Source organism: Pristis pectinata, chromosome 5 (genome assembly GCF_009764475.1).
Source record: "Pristis pectinata isolate sPriPec2 chromosome 5, sPriPec2.1.pri, whole genome shotgun sequence".
Taxonomy (NCBI): domain Eukaryota; kingdom Metazoa; phylum Chordata; class Chondrichthyes; order Rhinopristiformes; family Pristidae; genus Pristis; species Pristis pectinata.
The window spans coordinates 39,922,571-39,942,261 of record NC_067409.1 but is presented as its reverse complement, the minus strand read 5'-3'; the positions used below and the strand labels follow the sequence as shown (position 1 = coordinate 39,942,261).

Sequence of the window (19,691 nt, the reverse complement as noted above, 5' to 3'; positions counted from 1 at the left end):
CCTTTCAACTTTCTCTCCATCCATCCTTCAACACCAATTCCTCTCTCCATACCAATCACCAGACCTTATACCCTTTCACCAGTTCAATTTCCCATCTTCAAGTTCACAACAATTCAATCCTCCATCACTTTCCACACCCCATCCATTTGTACCCCTCTACATTACTCCTTTTTGACACACCTCACCTCCTGAGGCAGAAGTTTCAGGATGCAGACTCCACCTTAAACACATGCAATTGTATCACTGGGTGTGCACGCAAGGATCTGGGAAGCAAGATGGGTTGGGTCTCTCTGCTCAGTCTGATTTGGAACAAATTCAGGGCATTTCAAGTCCGATGTTCTGGTAATTTTCACAAATTAAGATTCCAAGTTAAGACTAGAGAGTTCCTAACTATGGATATAGAGTCTTGACTGCAGTGTTATGAACAGTTAACTTTCTGGAGCTCAAAGCACAGCACAGCTAGTACAGTCACTGCCACATAGTACCAGAGACTGATTAAATCCCATCCTCTGGTGCTGACTGTGTGGCAGTGTGGGTTTACTGTGTGCTCCTCCCACATTCAAGATGAGCAGTTTACTAGGTTAATTGGCCATTGTAAATTGCCTCTAGTGTGCAGGCAAGTGGTAGAGTGTGGGATGAGTTGATGAGAATATGGGGAGAATAAAAAAATGGGATGTAGGATTCATGTAAAAATGGGTGGTTTATGGTCAGCATGGACTCAGTGAGGCAAAGGGCCTTTTCCCATGCTGTAACCATTACTCTGAAATCTTTTGCTCTTACTGTGTACAAGTTTGGTGGGCCACTTTAAAGCCCACATTAAGTGCTAACTGTGGGACATCCACGGCAGCTGAGCCTTGTATCAGCTAATTCAATACAAAACAGGACATGATCACTGGGAGTCTGCACTGTGTGCACTTTTGTTTGACCAAAGTCTGCTAAATCATTGCAAAAGTCCAAGTTAAGTGCAATGATCAGTGCAAGGAATAATATTTTTAAATAGTTTAAAACCACAGCATATCAGAAATATGGCCTGCCATATTCCCTCTGCTAATTGTACATCCATTGGTGGGCTTGAGAGGCTTTTAAGATTGTTTCTAAACACATATCCCAATAGGTATGTTTTGACAGTTTTAACACTTTGATTTATTTTGGAACTGATTAGTACATGCCAGGCAATTAGTGGCTCTGAAATTTTCAGGACAATCTTCAGTTATTTAAAATTCATTTATACAGGCAGTATAAAAATACCAGTTGAATGCTTATTTGTGATACTCATTTTCTGTTGTATTAATGAAAGTATATCAGATTACCACTTGAATATATTTAGGAATTTATAAGCAATAAATTAGGATTCTAACACCAAGACTGACTGAAGAAAATTTTATGCTCAACAATATGCAAGTGAATCAAAACTGAGCAAAGATATTTGTAGAACTAGTGTAAATTTTAAGCACAATTTGTGCCCAGATTGCTCAAGTGGAGGTCCTTGGGCAGTTGTTCACTTACTATACTATCAACTCTTTTATTAGCATTGTGCATTGGGGAAAAAAATTCAAGGCGAGATGCCCACTATTGGATGGTGACCATAAAGATTTGACTATGGTCATTCTAATACTCCCATCACTGCCTTAATTGATACTACTGCAATTGATCATTCCAACCTGAAAGAACATTCTGAAATGTCAGGGTCGCTTGATAATGTCGAACAGAGTTTAAACACTTCCATTATGAAAACTCCAGAAACGTGAATTTATTATAAATATTAATTTACAATTGTGTTGATCAAACCTCCATTCATTTCCATGATATTACATTTAAACCAAAGAAAATTATACTCCGAGGACAGGGAGTAAATACAGGAAAATGCAGTTTTCACTGAAACCAATAGCATTAGAACTGAATTTTATCATTCGGCTTTAGAAGAATAATTGCAAAATTTAAAACTGAATTATAGGAGCTTGAAAAAAAACTTCACAAATTCAGGTAGATAACCCTACTACCAAGTTAAATAATTTGCTGATTTTAATTACTTAAAACAATATGTCCAATCAATTTTGTACAGTTTAACTGTTAGTTTTAAATGACATTTTGAATTGGCCAAACATCTAAGTATTGTATCCTATATAAAGTGGGAATGTATTAAGTACAGTACTATGAAAGTGCAAATAGTAATAATTCTTTTGAAGATAAATCAAGGTTAACAGTTGGCTTCAGTATTATAAAATTCCCATTGCCTTAAAAAATATTTCTGAATTTTTTTTGATCTCAAATTAATCCAAGACATTTAAAACTTCTAACTGAAAAGATAATTTTGAATCTGAATGACTCATGACCATGCACAGCCAACAATACAGAATGGACCATGGTTTAAGTTCCACAAATTAAACAATGGTTTTACATAACCAAAACCCCACAAAACTACTAACTTCATATACAACACTCTTACATAGCTCAACTTTGCAGTACATATTCAATGCCATGTAATATATATCCTTTTTATTTCCAATATCAAACCAAAATTACTTCAATGCAACACTACTTTGTCAGACAGCGACTCAGTAAAAACAGTCAGTTAAGCAAAACATTCCAAACTTAAACCACTTACAAATCTTGGGCTTTGCATTGTTTATATTTATTAAACTCCAAATTTTAAAAACTGAATGAAATTATCTGAGTGTGAAAAAAGCAACTTCATGGTTTAAACTACATGATGCTTTTAAAGATAAAAACTTTTGTAATAAAAATTAGCACAATTAGATTTCTTTCCAGACAACGACTGTGTGCTTGGAAAAAGCTTGATTATATTATTGTACAACCAGACTTTAAAATACTGTGAAATTTGTAGTAGCAAATTTCACAGAAACACGTCCAACATTCAATGCAAAACTCTCGTCCCAAAATGCAAATGGCAACAATTGTATGCTAAATTAATTCAGAGTCATGTGCATTGGTTTGATCTTAAATTTGACGATTTGAAAATGTGTGGCAACCATGTGGGTAAGGCAAGGCACAATGATAGACTGAGTAGGCCAGACATTTGACGTGATCGTTGTGGCTTTCATATGATTTTTACCTTTTTGCCAACAAGGGATGGCTTTGCATTTAAGAAATCTTAGGCCTACATTTCAAGTCTTTCAAGACAAAGTGGCACTGACAGTACTTTTAATAGAATACTTTTTTTTCCCCTGCCCCCGAGAGGAAGTGACTCTGATTGAACTTACAATAAAGTGTCTGGGGAGTTTAAACAGAGTTCTCCGTTAATCTCCATTTCTGATTCTTTTAAACCATTTTAAAACAGCAATCACTGTTAACAAATCAAAGCGCAAGCCACACCTCTGCAGCAACCATGCTACTTGAGTTCCAATTTGCATCTACTTCCACAAAAAGAGGCCACTTCCAGTAGATAGCTCCAAAGAGTTTTGATTAGTTCAGGCTAGTGCAGGCACAAGCTGAATACAATAGAATAAACTGGTTTCAACTGGTTAGGTTTTGGCACCACAATTCTCTTCTGATAGGCAGTGCTTACTTTTCTTTTGCAATCAATTTAGAAGTTTTCCAACAGACTCCCATTCAGTACAATTCTTGATGCCTACAACGTTGTAGGATAAGATAGCCTCCCTTATGTGTTTTTATCATCAGCAATTTTGTCAGATCCTTTAATTACTAGTTGGTAATTATTATAAGATAAAAAGGATCTAAAATTATGTTTTTCATTGAAAATTTAGGTACTGATGCAAGATTAACTAACTGAGATATCCTTTGGAGGACTCAAAACTTTTTGCTATCATCGACAGGTGCTTCAGCACTCCTACACTATGTGCCAGCCTAGGTTCATGCTGATCTAAGCAACAGGGACACAATGTAAGTGACTGCAACAGTTATCTATGTTGTTGCAGTTATACTAAATGAATTTGTTCTTCCCATTCATTTGGAGAGTTATTCTGCTGGGAGTCATCATCCAAGAGTATTCTACTCCTGCTGTCACTCAGACCCAATGCTTCTGGTTCAGATTTTGTAGCATCAGTACTTTCCAAAGAGTAGGCTTCATCAACTTGGGGTCCTCTACCTTCATTCATTACTGTAGCTTCAAACAGTGCATGGTCCTCGTGAAGGCTCTGTAACATCTCAAGTCTGCCTGATCCCTGCTCCTCTCCACCAAGTTGCTGTGTATCGATGTCAGCTTCTGAAGATGCCGAAGGAATTAATGCAATGCTCTGAGGATTCATATCATGGAACCAGGCCATAATATTACCAAGAAGATTTACATTCATTGCAGGGTCTGTGTCTGTGGGATCAGTAGCTTCAGGAGATGAAAAGAATCTAGTATGTACATCAAAGGAGCTACTAAATCTGTTGGGATAGGGATCGTTGTTTGTACTAAGTCTCATCAGACTGTTTTCCAAATCCATTAACTGAGAATTGCTCAGAGCTCTAGCACTGTCCATGCCTCTCTGAGCTGCATCAAGCCTAGAGGGCAAGGAAGTACCAATGGCCCCCAAAGATGGTTCATTGTTAAGGAATTCTTGTGGCTCACCACCCACAGCAAGGGCAGATTCTTGCAAGGAAAGCTGGATAGCTAGCAGGATATTTGGGTCATCGTCATCAAGAGAGCTCAAAGCCTAACCAAAAAAGAAAAAGAATGTATTACTATGACTTTTAGTGATAGATTTTATCAACAGATTTTATCTGTAAATGTAAATATGCAGACTAAAATCTATTCAAGCTGAGAGCAGAATTTCATTCATGAAATATAGTACCCCAAATGCAGCAGTACAAGCTTTAGACTGAAACACAATTTGCATAATAGGTTTAGAGACACAGGTACACAATTCAAATTTGTAACAATATTAAGTACACTGGATAGGAAGATATAGGATAAATATGTTGGGAACAGGTCAGAAATTGGGTATCCTTCGGTAAGCGACTCATCATGTGACACCCCAAAACCTTTCCACCATCTGCATGACAGAGTATGATGGAACTCTCTACTTGCCTAGATGAACAGTTTCAACCATACAGGAAAACAGACATCCAGGAACAAAGCAGTCTGCTTTATTGGTATCCCATCCACTGCTGGTGTTCCATGACAGTAGTCTACACAATCTGCCAAATACACTGCAGTTATTTGCCCAGGTGACTCCAACAGCACCTCCCAAATCACTACCACCAAGGGCAAAAGACCCATGGAACACAATCACCTGCAAGTTTCAAATCATACACCACTCTGATTCAGAAACATATTACCATCTTTCACTGTTTAATGGCCTAAATCCTGAAACTCCTTTCCAATAGCACTCTGGAGTACCTTTACCAGAAGGACTGCAAGGGTTCAAAGCAACAGTTCACCACTATGGCAGTTAGAGGTGAGTAGTAAATGTTGGCTTCACCACTGATGCCCACATTCTGAAATGAACAAACGCATAAAAAAAACTGTACACACTAAATGGCAAGGTGGCTAAATGATACATGTTCATCTTTACTGATGTACATGCCAAGTACTGCACTTATCATTACCTTTACAGCAAATTTCCAGCTTGGGCTGGCCATCAGGGAGATACAGATCAGAATATGTACATTTAGTGAAATTCAATATTCATATTGTAAATATACTTCATCTCAGCTTATCCTGCCTAATTCATGGCAGAGGACTGACAGCAGTCACTGTCATATGTCAAATGAATAAAAACAGCTCAGAGGGATAAATAAGAGAGAACTGAAAAAGCCTCCAAACCAACTATTAACTTGATGGTGAATCTGTATCCATTTTTACTTCATTGCTGGCATGACATATTCTTTTTATATACATGGCAGGAATAGATCATCAAGCAGTACCTATGGAGGGAAATAAACAGTTGACGATTTGGGCTGAGACCCTTCATCAGGAAGGGTCTCCCTCCATAGATGATGCCTGACCAGCTGAGTTCCTCCAGCATTTTGTGTGTGTTGCTCCAGATTTTCAGCATCTGCAGTCTCTCGTGTCAAGGAATTGAACAAATTCATGTTATCCCTTGCTGAAAGTAATACTTTGTGTAGAATGGAGATCATATAAAATTGTATTGCTAATCTTCAGGTTACACCTTTGGTTTCCGTTACAGTCGTAGCAAATAACAGGTTTGAACACATTGATTTAATTAAAATCAAACAGCGTAGACTGTGGGCCAAAGGGCCTGTTCTGTTCTGAAATTCTTGATCAAACGCTGCTGTAAAAAGCAAGTAACATAAACAAGGATGTGATACTGACCAAATTAATCTGTTTTAGTGATGCTGATGGAGGAATAAAGGGAACTCCATAGTTCTTTGGCACTGTACTGCACAATATTTTTAATGCCACGGTAGGAGATGGGCCTATGGTTAATTTCTCAACCAAAAGACAGAACCTCTAGCGTAGAACTTTCAGTATTTCAGTGGATTTAGTCCTTTACTTTATAAAGAGTTCAACTTTAAAAAAAAAGCACTAGAAAAAGGGCCACATCCTTTGATAAAATATTATAGAAAATTATATTGCAACAGAACATTTGTAATTGGGTAAAAACAATGTGTTTTATTAAATTTTTTTAAAAACATGCAGCAAAGCAAAGATGGTGGAAGGATAGAGGATTGCACCAAGAGAGGTACCTGCAGAGAGTCCTGGTTCTCAGAATGACTGACAGGGGTATAGTCATGAAGCGAAGAGCTGTGCAGAATACTCATAGATGCTGAACTCACCATGGAAGTACCATGTCGCCTGCTGTTGCCTTCCTGGGTATCTAGAATAAAGCAACAGAATGAATGAAATTTGCTGCAATATCCTTGGATTTAAGTGATTTTGTGCTGATCAGCTGGCAGAGGTATTTGCAGACACATTTAACCTCTTCCTGCTTCAATCTGAGGTTCCCACCTGTTTTAAGACCACTATCATCCCCAGTACCCAAGAAAAACCAAAGTAACATGCCTTAATGATTACCGGCCAGTGGCTCTGACATCCACCATCATGAAGTGCTTTGAGAGGCTGGTCATAGCACACATTAACTCCAGCCTCCCCGACAACCTCGACTCACTGCAATTAGCCTACCACTAAAACAGGTCTACAGCGGATGCCATCTCCTTGGCCCTACACTCAGCTCTGGAGCATCTGGACAGTAAAGACACATATGTTAGACTATTGTTTATTGACTACAGCTCCACCTTCAATACAATAATTCCAAGCAAACTCGTCACCAAACTCTGAAACCTGGGACTCAACAGCTCCCTCTACAACTGGATCCTTGACTTTCTGACCAGCAGACCATAATGAGGATAGGCAGCCACACCTCTGCCACGATTATTCTCAACACTGGTGCCCCACATGGCTACATCCTCAGCCCTCTACTCCCTATATACTCACGACTGCATGGCCAGATTCTGCTCTAACTCCATCTACAGGTTTGCAGATGGTACCACCGTAGTAGGCAGTATCTCAAATAATGATGAATTGGAGTACAGGAAGGAGATAGCTTAGTGACATGGTGTCATGACAACAACCTTTCCCTCAATGTCAGCAAAACAAAAGAGCTGGTCATTGACTTCAGGAAAGGGGATGGTGTACTTGCACCTGTCTACATCAATGGTGCTGAGGTCGAGAAGGTTGAGAGCTTCAAGTTCCTACGAGTGAACATCACCAATAGCCCATCCTGGTCCAACCACGTAGATGACACAGTCAAGAAAGCTCACCAGCGCATCTACTTCCTCAAGAGGCTAAAGAAATTTGGCATGTCCCCTTTGACACTCACCAATCTTTATCAATGCACCATAGAAAGCATCCCACCTGGATGGATCATGGCTTGGTATGGCAACTGCTCTGCCCAGGACTGCAAGAAACTGCAGAGCATTGTGAACACAACCCAACACATCATGGAAACCTGCCTCCTCTCCACGGACTGTCTATACCTCTCGCTGCCTTCAAGCGGCCAGCATAATCAAAAGATCCCACCTACCTGGGTCATTCTCTCTTCTCTCCCATCAAGCAGAAGATACAGGAGCCTGAGGGCATGTACCACCAGGCTCAAGGACTGCTTCTATCCAACAGTAATAAGACAATTGAACGATGAGATGGACTCTTGACCTCAATCCACCTTGTTTGACTTTGCACCTGATAGTCTGCCTGCATGAACTTCCCTGTAGCTGTGACGCTTTATTGTATTCTGTTATTGTTTTCACCCTGTACCACCTCAATGAACTGTACAACGAATTGATCTGTACAGACAGTATGCAAGACAAGTTTTTCACTGTACCTTGGTACAAGTGACAATAATAAATCAATACCAAGAAGCTGGATATTATCAAGTCCTAATAACATTTCTTCAAAACAGCTGTCAAAGTGATAGTTTGGGTTATAAAACTATTGAATACTTGTCCTGGTTAAAACACAAATGGTTAAAAATAGCATACCATGTCCAGTAGACAAGCAACAGGGCAGCAAGTGTTTTAATCTGCATTCATGGTCATGATTTTCAACTATTAATGCAAGACAATTAAAATTCACCTCAAAATTGGACTCAACTGGACAGAACAGGAATTGGATCCAGTACTTAATATATTAAAACAAGCATCAGAAATTCAAAAACATTAAAAATCTACATATTATTAGCACTTCCAAAATTTAATCAAATTTCATATTTCAAAAGATGTTGTAATATTAAAAATTCTGCCCAGATCAGAATCAGGTTCTAGCTTAATGCATCACTTATATTGCAGTGACACAGCCGTTTCAGTGTGAATTACAAGTATTTGATATGCAAAGTTCAGCAGGCTCCAAGTTTAAAACCAAACTAGAAATTTTTGCTTGCATTACTACTGTTACCTATTGTACTATCACTGGGTTCTTCAGGATCTGGTGTGTTACTCCGAAGGCTATGCATATCACGCCGTCGTCTGTGCCGTCGTCGGTACTGAAATTCAGCGTATTCCTAAATACAGCAAGCACACAAGATTTGAAAATAATTGCATTAGTAGTTGAGCAGCTTTGTTTTATTTAAAAGAAGTCTTGTCTATGGTTGTCCATCTTGTAAATATAAATTTGAGTGCATTAATAAGGTGCATTCTGCAATTTCTCTCTTATCAGTAGCAGCACAGCAGCACTTCAAGTGCAAGGAGGGAAATTTTAATGCTTCAACCAACCAATTATATGGCAGTGTTTCTCAAATCTGATTGTTATTAAATAAATTCAAATATAAAAATACAAAAAGGGAAAAATAACTTCAAAATCATGACCAAACCACATCTGCATGTCCTGGTTCAAATATTTTACCCAAACACCAAACATACTTTTTCTGAAGATTATAGACCCGACTCAGTGTGTAACACCATTAGAGATTGGTAAACATCAGAATTATTTGATTCAAATATGTTGGCTTACAAAAAGCAAATATTTTACATTTTTATGAAGTGCTCAAGATCAGTGGGGCTAAGTATAAGCTCTAATGAGCGCTATACTATTCTTAAGGGACTATACTCATTCCCAATGCATGACTGGACATCAGTGGGCATTTTTTTTTGGCAGAGGGCAGCATAGCTGAGGCAGATCCTGCATTTAACTAATGGCTACACAAACATTGTGTGATTGAGAGCTAGCTTGTGTTTTTTTTTGCAAGGGTAGATGGGTGTGAGAGGTTGTAGGTGAAGAGAGGTGTGAAAAGGCCCTTCATCTTCCTTTCTTTAAATGAAAAGACACCAAGTTCTACTGTAAAATCTCAACAGTACTCCTGTGATCAACTGGCACAGCAAAGACAGTGAACCTTTGACCTTCAAGTATTTATGGTTTAGGACTCCATATTGTAGATAAATGTGTTTTGTATTAGGAAAAAATGTAAGTTAGTATGGTCTATTAGTCATATATACCAATTTTAGTCAGATATAGGTAACTAGACTAGATGTGTATATTTTCTCAGTATCAGGTTAAATTTTTACTGCTTCTTTGATGTTTGGAATTCTGACATAAACTTGCCAAACAAAACACACCTTAAACCACTTTCTAGGGATCGTAGAGCAGTTCTAAAAAGCACTTTGATTTCAGAGTAATTTCTGAGAATACCAATTCCAAAGATGCATTGAACTTGACTATACTCAGTTTCCAGTATGAGGTTTTCACCATTTAATAATTGGTAAGGAGCAATAAAGTTTAAAAACTCACTTTGTCTTGCTATTTAACAAATGTGCAAAAGGGTTTAAATACACATGCACATACCATGCAAATAAGAGCATTGAAATCAAATGCCCAGTTTCCAATACTCATATTTAGTACTTACTAACCAAAAATACAAAGAGTCACATTCCCCATTTGCTACATGTGGCTAGGAGCTAATCTACTTAATGAAACCAAACAAAATTTAAAAGGGCAAGTAATAAACTGCCCATCACATGCAGAGGTAAAAAAAAGCTGAGTTTTATTGTGGAGAATCTGAACAGCCCCCATTAAAGCATTACATTTTCACAAAAGACAAACAGTAGAATTCATTAAATAATATAAATGTATTAAAATTTTTAATTTAAGCTAATGTCCATGATAAATGTAACATGTCCAAATATAACCAAGTTACTTTTCTCAAGTTGAGAATTGTAAAATGAGTCACATTTCAAACAAATCTGTCACATTCCTTTTAGTAGCACAGTATTTTGATACAGGTGAAGCACTCAAGTGTAAGAGTTATCTTGATGCAGACATGTCAACTCCTTCCATGGTACTTTTGATAAGTTTAACATTGAAAAATTCCTTATGTTGATTTACACATAAATGTACATTGAAAGAAAATATTCTATTATAATAAACAAATGAAATGGCAACAGGATTAAGTAATGAGATGAAAAATGAACAAGTTATTTGCAGAGCCATAACAGAATGGAGCTATAGCGGCTAGCTATAGAATAAAGACACGGAGTCTGTTGCTTGGAGTCAGAAGTCGATTGATCGACAGGGGTGTGGTGCACCTTTTTAATACCGAAACTCTTCCCACGCTTCGGTTCCCGCACGGGTCATTTGACCTTCCCGCATGTGGGCTTTCCTAGCCCAACGATGGAGGAGGGGGGCCCTGCGCCATCTTGGGTCGGGGCCTCTGACGACGCTCGCAATCTCAGGAGCTGGTTCGATACCGGTGAGTCGCCACATAACCACCCCCTCTCCCCCACCCCCCCAGAACCTGCGATACCATCGCGAAAGCCAGAATTAAATAAACTATGACTTGGTGTCGTCCCTGGTGATCTGGCGAATCTGGAACTGGGCCTCGGCCTGGTCGAACCAGACACGTGGCCGGAGGGTCCAAAAGGTAGGCAGTTTAAGGGCTACTGCCTGTACCTCTTGTTGCACAGACATCATGGGTCCAAAAACGTTTGGGCCCGTCGGGGTCATCAATGTAGCGGCTAGCTACACTACTATAGAATAAAGACAGGGAGTCTGTTGCATGGAGTCAGAAGTTGACTGATCAACAGGGGCGCGGTGCGCCTTTTAATACTGAAACTCTTCCCGCACTTCAGTTCCCGCGCAGGTCATCTGACCTTCCCGCACGTGGGCTTTCCTAGCCCAACGATGGAGAAGGAGGAGGGCCCCGTGCCATCTTGGGTCGGGGCCTCTGATGACGCTCGTGATCTCGGGAGCCGGTTCAATACCGGTAAGGTGAGTTGCCACAGAGCAATATTTTCCTAGACTGCTAAAAGTTTACATTTGATTAGAAACCAGCTTTAAGAACTGATGAACACTCAGCAAGTAATATTCAATGCACATTTGTGGAATCAAATTCTCAACAGGTGTGCAAAAAAGTGACTTTGCCTTTCATTGATGACTAGATGCGTATGGGACCTGCAGAGAAAGGATTCTGCAATCAATGCTTTAAACTTGGGTGTTTTGATTTACTAACCTGTTATATCATTGCTTGCACACCTTACAAGTTTCACATAAATAAGCCTATATTCGATACACAGCCAGGAAATGCTCTTGTGAAAAAGCTGCAATTCCAAATATATAATTGGTGGATCAGAAAATGATCTTCTAAATTTAGTCTGAATGAATCCAGAACAAATAAATGACTTTTAACTGATGGTGGCTTTGATGGCACATTTCAACAACTGCAGTAGTCTCCAAGAGTTGCGACATATCTACTATCAATGATTACAATATAAGAATTTAAAGGAGCTGTCCTGCACAATAACTGCAGCCTAAACAGGCTTTTAAATACAAGTTATTAAAACCCTTACCTGCAGGCCTTCTATGTCTTGTCCTCCATACCTGCAGGCCGTATTGCATAAAGAAATAAAAAGTAAAAAAATTATTTTTTTTAGGAATAGTACAGCCATAGAAGGTTGGCACCTGGTCTTCCAGGGTTGGGCACAGAGACAGACAGAAGTAATTAACCACTGTGTCTGCCTCCATACCAAGCACTGGTTACAGAAATTAGGTCAGGCTGCAGGAGTGGAAGTAGCAGCTGAAAATCCTGGCACAGACAGAGGTGTTCTTTTAAATTAAAAGGTAAAACAAAATTCTACATTTTTAGATTAAGGGTTGTCAACAGCAGAATTGGTGGCACCATTTACTATCATCACCTATTCAGGATAGCTCCTTTAAATAAAGGTCCTCCTAACAACTGCACTGAAAGGGCTATGTCATATAACCGCAAGCAGTGTATACCTACCTCAGGTGATGCAAAACCTAAATATTCCCAATCCCAGGTTCCACCAGCAAAACTGTAACAAACAAGTCAAAATTCTGTCAATATGATAGTGACTTTTACTTAATGTTAATTGATTTATGTGGCAGCCAATAGCAGTAGTTTTCTAACTAAAATACCAATAACTGCAATTTAAGGGTAAAACAAATAAATGATTCTATTTATGAACAAATGTACTAAAGGACAACTTAAAAATTTCAGCTGAAGATCTATGCATTGAAATTATTGAACTTAAGGTAAAAATGTCAAACAAAAACTACACATTGAGTTCAAAGTTTACTCTTCACTTTTAAACAAAAATCTAAGGGGCTAATGGTAGGTGTTCTGTCCAAATCTCAAGTACTCTTCCCTTAAACATATTTTTAAAAATGTTTTCTGCCAATGTTCTGTATTAATAGCACACGCATTTGTCCACATTCAAATAGGTGAAATGGATAGTCATTAAAACGCATTGTCTTGTATCCAGAAAACAATGCTGTTTGGAAACTTTCAATGGATAGGAATATTTGATAGCACACCAGTTCCAAATCCTCAAGACAACTATTTTGGGATAAACTAATTTTAACAGATTAAATTCAATATTTGAGTGATAACAATTAATAAACAGTTGCCAAAATTCAAATGTGAGGAGGGGCATTTTATTAAAGAAAATTGAATTTAATAATAGCTTAATTCCAAATAGTTTGATTCTTAAATATTTAGTTTGGTGCATCAGATTTTTCTTTACAGCAAAAGAAATAACTGTTACGGTAAGGCATCACAGAAGTACCTGCGTCTTTGTACTTCAGGAGAGTCTGCAGGGGCAACTCCACGGGCCACAGAAGCCAGAAACTCTTGTCTTTTCTGTTGAACAAGACATGCTGCTCGGATAATTTTATGACGTGGAGTGCGGAGGTAAGGACGGTTTACTTTCTGAGCTAGGTCCTCGGTTACCATCTCTAGGTCTGTCTGTATAAAGGACATTTAAGTTACATTACTTTATAAGATCACCCAAGTTCAACTCTATGATACAGGGTACTATACACAGTTAAAAATGCTTTGTTTCTATAGCTTCAGATTTTGACCTGAGTGAGGGGAATTTATTAACCAATCATCAGCCCAGGCTCTAATACTACCCTCAATATCATGTGCTCTGGATTTGTTTAATAATAGTTTAAAAAGCTACCATATTATAGGCCTTCTACAGGTTCAAATACACCACATTCATTCATGCCCCCTAACTTTTTCATATTGGGGACAATGTCAAAAACTCAAACATTTGTCAACAGTGATGTTCCTCTTATCTTCTAAACTGTGGGAATCCTTCAAGAGTCCATGTAATTTTGAAAAACATGATAAACAGTGTATTATCATCTCCAGAGCCACCTCTTTCAATAGGATTAATTTTTCTAATGCCTTATAAAATAAAGAAATTTAGCAATCAGTATATATATATTGTTTTAAAACATTCCTCATTCCTTATTATGGCCTACATTACCATTACTGTTTGGGGGGCCTACATACATCTCCCACCAATGTTTGCTATCCTTGCTGTTTCTCAATTTCATCCAAATTGATTCTACTTCATTTCTTGAGCCAAGACCCCTTCTTGCTACTGCCTATATCCCATTCTTTAACACCAGAGCTAGCCCACCTCTATCAATTTTGCCCATCTCCACTGAAAGAATCCTGGAATATTTAATTCCTAATTTTGGTTATTTTGCAATCATATCTCTAAATTGTTATTAGCTTGTGGTAAAGTATTACAAGGCTAACTGAATGCTGAGACCCAATGATCCCCTAAATCTATCATACAAACACCTGAGAATTATAAACACAAAAAAAAACTATAATTAGATATTTATTGTAAACAACTGTTGAGTTTTAAGCCTCTCTTTAAAAGAAAAAGTCAGCATGAACTTGGAGTTTTGTTTCATTTCCAATGACACCACTGAGGGATGAATAGATAAATTACTGATAGTCTGAGAAAAGGAAGATTGTTATTAAACACATCTGACATTTTGCAGACATAGATATTTTTATTAAGATTTTGCTCAATTGTTTAAACTCCAATGAATTTGTTCTTCAAGGGGGTGACAGATTTCATATTTCAAATAAGATTTAAAATTCCTTTCCCAAAAGCAGAGAAGAAATTTGTAAAAGCTAAGGTTTTTTCCTCTACCTTTTGAACACGATAGCAGATTGTTGAGAAGGAAACAGAGCAGAAACCTAGAATAGATTATTGCATAATATTGTATTGGCCACTCCCAAAAACAAATCGTGTAATTCCTTTGTTACACAGCAATCACTAGGTAGAACTGTATTGCAGCTATGTGAATACATCATACAGTATCATATTCCCAATGGTCTTTTCACAAAATAACATTAGCATTTTTCTTTAAGATTACATTGTCTATCCACTGAAGGAATTGAGAGTACTGTAGGAAATTTTTTTAGTCAGTCCCTTGGGATACAGGATGATTTGCTTCCACTCCAGTTTTGTGGGTTCTGTGTGCTAATAAGGGACAATTTGGCAGACCTTTCCACTAATGGAGCAGGGTAGCAGCCGACAAAGGCGGGCAGCTTGTGAGGTGGTATGTTCCACCTGGCACTTACACAGGACTTCTGTGGGTTCCTGATGCATGGCCTCAAGGTTCTCAATACCATTCTAAGTGACTCATCTTTACTTTAAGGGTTATGGGCCAGAGGTTCCAAGGAATCAGTGGGGAAGCTGCATTTTCAGGAAGCTTTAAGGACAACATGAATCTATCTGCTGTTCCTGATAATCTCCCACGACAGCTTGTATAGTGTCTGTTGCAGAATGCCTTTGGCATTAGTGGTAGCATTCCTGTCATAGTAATTTCTCTAATCCTATTCTGGATCTCCTATTGAGTGCTGACCAGAGCTCCAATTTTAAATTTTGGACTGACATCCAAAGAAAATGCTAATCTTGAGGAGCTGCTTTATCCCCCCTCCAAATGAATAGACTGAGAAGGGATCTAACAGCCACATTGTATGGGACCATCCTCCTTATATGAAAATTGCAACAGAGGGAAGGAGCCTGTATCAGCCAGAAAGATGCTTAATAACCCACAAATACTTCATGTTACTTAACATCAGTTTCTTCAAGTGGAGAGTGTGAAAACCAGACACACCCAATAGTCTAAAAGCAAAATACTGTAGAAGCTAGAAGTCAGGGGAAAAATGATGGAAATTACCAACATGAGCAACAATGGGAGAGTGCGCGAGAGAGCGCGAGAAAAGAAACATTACTTTAGGTTGATTAATGTTTTTCATTTCCCATTGTCTCTTTCTCCACACAGAGCCCCAATCTGTTGCACATTTCTAGCATTGTTTTTGTTGCACACCCAATAATTCAACCCGAGGAGAACTCTAGCACATAGCAATTCAAGGCTTTAGCTACCTTCAGCTGGTTCTCATCCAAGAGGAATAAATACTTAGTGCCACTGTTGATTCGAACACAGATGATTATGCCAAGTAAATTGTTCAATTAAATAGTAATGTTGCCCTGCAGATTAGTATATTAGGGTTACAATTTCACAGTAATTAAAAAATATTTCCTGCCTTTCAAAATGAGATACCCAATGCTGAAAGTAATTAACCTTAGCAAACATACCTGCATAAGTTCAAATATTTCCTTCTTTGTGCTTTTAGGTTCCAGAAAAAATCCATAAGGGTAGGAGCACTTAAGGATACGCCGTGTTTTTCAAGAGCTCAAGTACTGCTTCTCAATAAAAGTTGTATCAGGAGAGACTCCTTCAACTATTAAAATAAAGCAACATACAATACACCTAGTTCTCCTTAAGGAGACATACCGCTACATAAAGCTGATCAATGAGAGTAATGAAAAAATTGTCAAAAATACAGTAGGTTGCAGGATTTTCCAACTTTGCCTTTTACAGGCCATTAAGGAGGCATGCGCCATCTCAATGTTCACAGTAATATGTATGAAGTGTGAATATGGATACATCTATTTGTTCTGATTTAGGATTTATTCACCAATAGTATTAAATACTACAGTACTAAAAGTAGTCCTTTCCAACCCACCTGAACCAGAGTATTCACCAGCCAGTACATAAGACCACATTGTTTGGGCTTTATATTATATAATCATATAAAAATGAACAGAACCAGCATAGGAAATATCAGTTTATGACTCTGCAAAAAGTTAGAAGATTGTCAGCAACTTCAGGAGTAAAGAAGTTAAAATTAGTAGATTTGCAGTCATCTGTGTTTACATTAACATGGTTTTTATGAGCAATACTTAAGAAAAACGAAAGGAAATATTGCTCCAGGTGCAATTTCAGGATTAAGGCATGCATTGCCTTTGTTGAACCAATTCTTGGACATTATGACATACATCAAGTTTATATGCAGAATAGTAGTGGGATAGCACATAGGAATTTTTTCTGCAGTACAGTTTATCATTGATAGGGTATAATTACAGTGCCATGTTTAAGCATATTCCATTGGGTGGTCACAAGAATTTATAATTGAGAAAAAGTTTCTTAAAGGAAAAAAGCGAATCCTTAGATTAAGTGCTCTTTCAGAAAGTTGACAAAGGCTTACTAGGTCAGAAGTCTCCTGTGCTGCACAAATATCAATAAACTACATTAACCTGCTTTAAGACTCCTCCAGGTCAGAGGTCATCATTTCAGGGATGCAGCCATTTTATGGGAGCAGATTGTTTCATTTATTTCACTTACCACCTTTTAGAGCTCTGCTTAGTTGTTCCATCTTTTCTTTGGCAGTTTTCAAAAGGCGTTGCTCTAACTAGTAAAGTACAGGGGGAAAAAAAAAGCAACCCATTTTTACTTGATTCAGAAGGTGGCGACAAGGAGATACAAATATTCTTTCTGCAACATACCTTATAGCTATGCTCATGGTTTTTAAATCTTGTATAGTAGTGCATAAATCTATCAAGCTCCTGGAATTTCTTGTGCTTTTTTTCAGCCTGAAACAGAAGATACATTTTCTCCCTAAACTGCATGCTTGATTTGTACTTTTCAAAATTCAAAGAACCAGAGTTTGAAGTAAAATGCGTCTAGTGTTGAGATAGCACTTGTAGAATTAATCACAATGAATTCAAAAGTGAACAGAGCAATGACAAATCCATTTTTTTTTAAAAAAGGTCTTACTAATAGGGATTCTTGGTTGTCAACCATTTTTACAGAGCATATTTTACTGATGTACTCTGCCCGTTGATGATAACTACACCCTCCCTTGCCTTCCTCACAGACTGTGACTTAAAAGAACAGACCACAGTATCTGGAAGAAAGCAATAAATGATAATGCATTATTTCAGCTCCTTTATTACACTGGAGTGTATTTAAACAAAATGAGGCCAAACCACACCAGAGTAAAATCATTAGATTTTATGGCTTGTTTTAAAAAAGATGAAATAATCAGAGGTTTAGTGCAGCAATTCTAGACTTATGATAGCTGTGCCTTCGGCTCCTAAAGCCCATGGATGATCAAGAGGTCATTAAAAAGTGCAGGCATCTCTCAAAGGGTGACTTTCTAGAGGTATACAAAATAAAAGCCATAGAATCCTTTTGACAGTGAAAATCCTTTTCCCTTGGCAAGGGCATCAAAACCAATAGGGCATAGATTTAAGGTGAAAGGAAGGAGTTTTAAAGGTGATTTGAGGGGGCACGTTTCTTTGAAACAGAGGCGGAGAAGTCAGATACAAATCAACTACATTTAAATAATATTTAGAAAGGCACTCAAGCAGGCAAGGCACAGAAGGATACCAACCTAGTGCAGGCAAGTGGGGTTAGTGTAGATAATGTGGTGTGCCAAAGAGCTTATTTCTGTGCTGGAGAACTCCATGACAATTTAAAAACATGAATGAGAATTTTATAAATGGGATGCCTCTCACCTGGGAGCTTGTGTAGGTCAGCAGTCACAAGAAACATTGATGGTCACGATTTGGTATCATGAAGACCTTTAACTGATTTCAGATTGAGAAGGGTACAATGATGAAGGCTAGCCAAGTGTGTAATCGTCAAGTGTGGAAGCAATTATGACACGATCAAAGCTTTCAGCAAAAGATGAATTGAGGCTGGGGCAGAGTATGGCAAGATCATAAATGCAGAAATTGCAGTCTTGGTTGTGGAAACTCATCTTAGGGGTCAGGGTTTGAGAACAGTCTGACTCACTATCATACAGTTGCCAGGAAGAGGGATAGAGTCAGTGGATGAGCACTAAAATAATGGCTTCAAATCTTTCCAATGTTTATATTTGGAGAAAATGTCTGCTCAAACACAATGTCAGGCAAGCATTCTGACTGCTGGCTACTTACCATCTGATTAGGCCTAAGTGCAGCACAGAACCTTATTGATGGTAGCTAAGAAGAGTTCATCCCACAAATTGTTTTGAGAGCTGGTCAAGCCCTGCTCCTGGCTCATCAGCTCAATAGTTCTCAAAGTTTTCAAAGATATTGAACGTCTGTGAATCTAACATTTGACCATTGAAAACCATAAAAATTTAGTATTAACAAATGGTTGAAATTTTAAAAGATACAAAAATTAAATGCATTTAAAACAATTTGGTTATCCTATACATCAATGACTTGAATGAGAATGTAGGTGGTCTGATTAGTAAATTTGCAGTAAACAGGTTGGAGGAGTCATAGATACAAGGTTGTCCAAGGATACAACAGGTCATGAATCAGCTGGGTGGAGTGGTGACAGATGAAATTTAATTGGACAAATGTGAGGCAATGCATTTTGGGATTTCAAATACCAACAGGACAGACACAGGAAGTCCCTGTGTTATGCAAGGGTTCTCTTTGTAAGAAGGGTCTGAAAGCCAATTTCTCTGCAAGTCGGATACGTCTGTTTTTATAGTTAACCAAATCGGATCGCTCCACATATGTAGAACATCGAACAGTACAGCGCAAGAACAGGCCCTTTGGCATACAATGCCAATTAAAACTGGATATCTGCCTGCATGGGTCTACATGTCTCAATTCCTTGCCTGTTCATTTGCCTGCCTAAATGCCTCTTAAACGTTGAT

General features: G+C 38.2%; 1 protein-coding gene across 1 annotated transcript in view; it reads right to left on the bottom strand.

Annotated features, from left to right (window-relative positions):
- Window positions 1-1,735: 1,735 nt before the first annotated feature.
- The window catches only part of LOC127570164 (ankyrin repeat and IBR domain-containing protein 1-like), a 65,392-nt gene continuing 47,436 nt past the window's right edge, over window positions 1,736-19,691 (bottom strand). Inside the window, 8 exon segments of the mRNA XM_052015412.1 lie at window positions 1,736-4,619; window positions 6,616-6,746; window positions 8,819-8,924; window positions 12,636-12,687; window positions 13,441-13,619; window positions 16,288-16,433; window positions 17,378-17,444; window positions 17,539-17,625. Of these exon segments, the coding sequence (XP_051871372.1) occupies window positions 3,897-4,619; window positions 6,616-6,746; window positions 8,819-8,924; window positions 12,636-12,687; window positions 13,441-13,619; window positions 16,288-16,433; window positions 17,378-17,444; window positions 17,539-17,625 (1,491 nt within the window). The 3' untranslated portion in view covers window positions 1,736-3,896.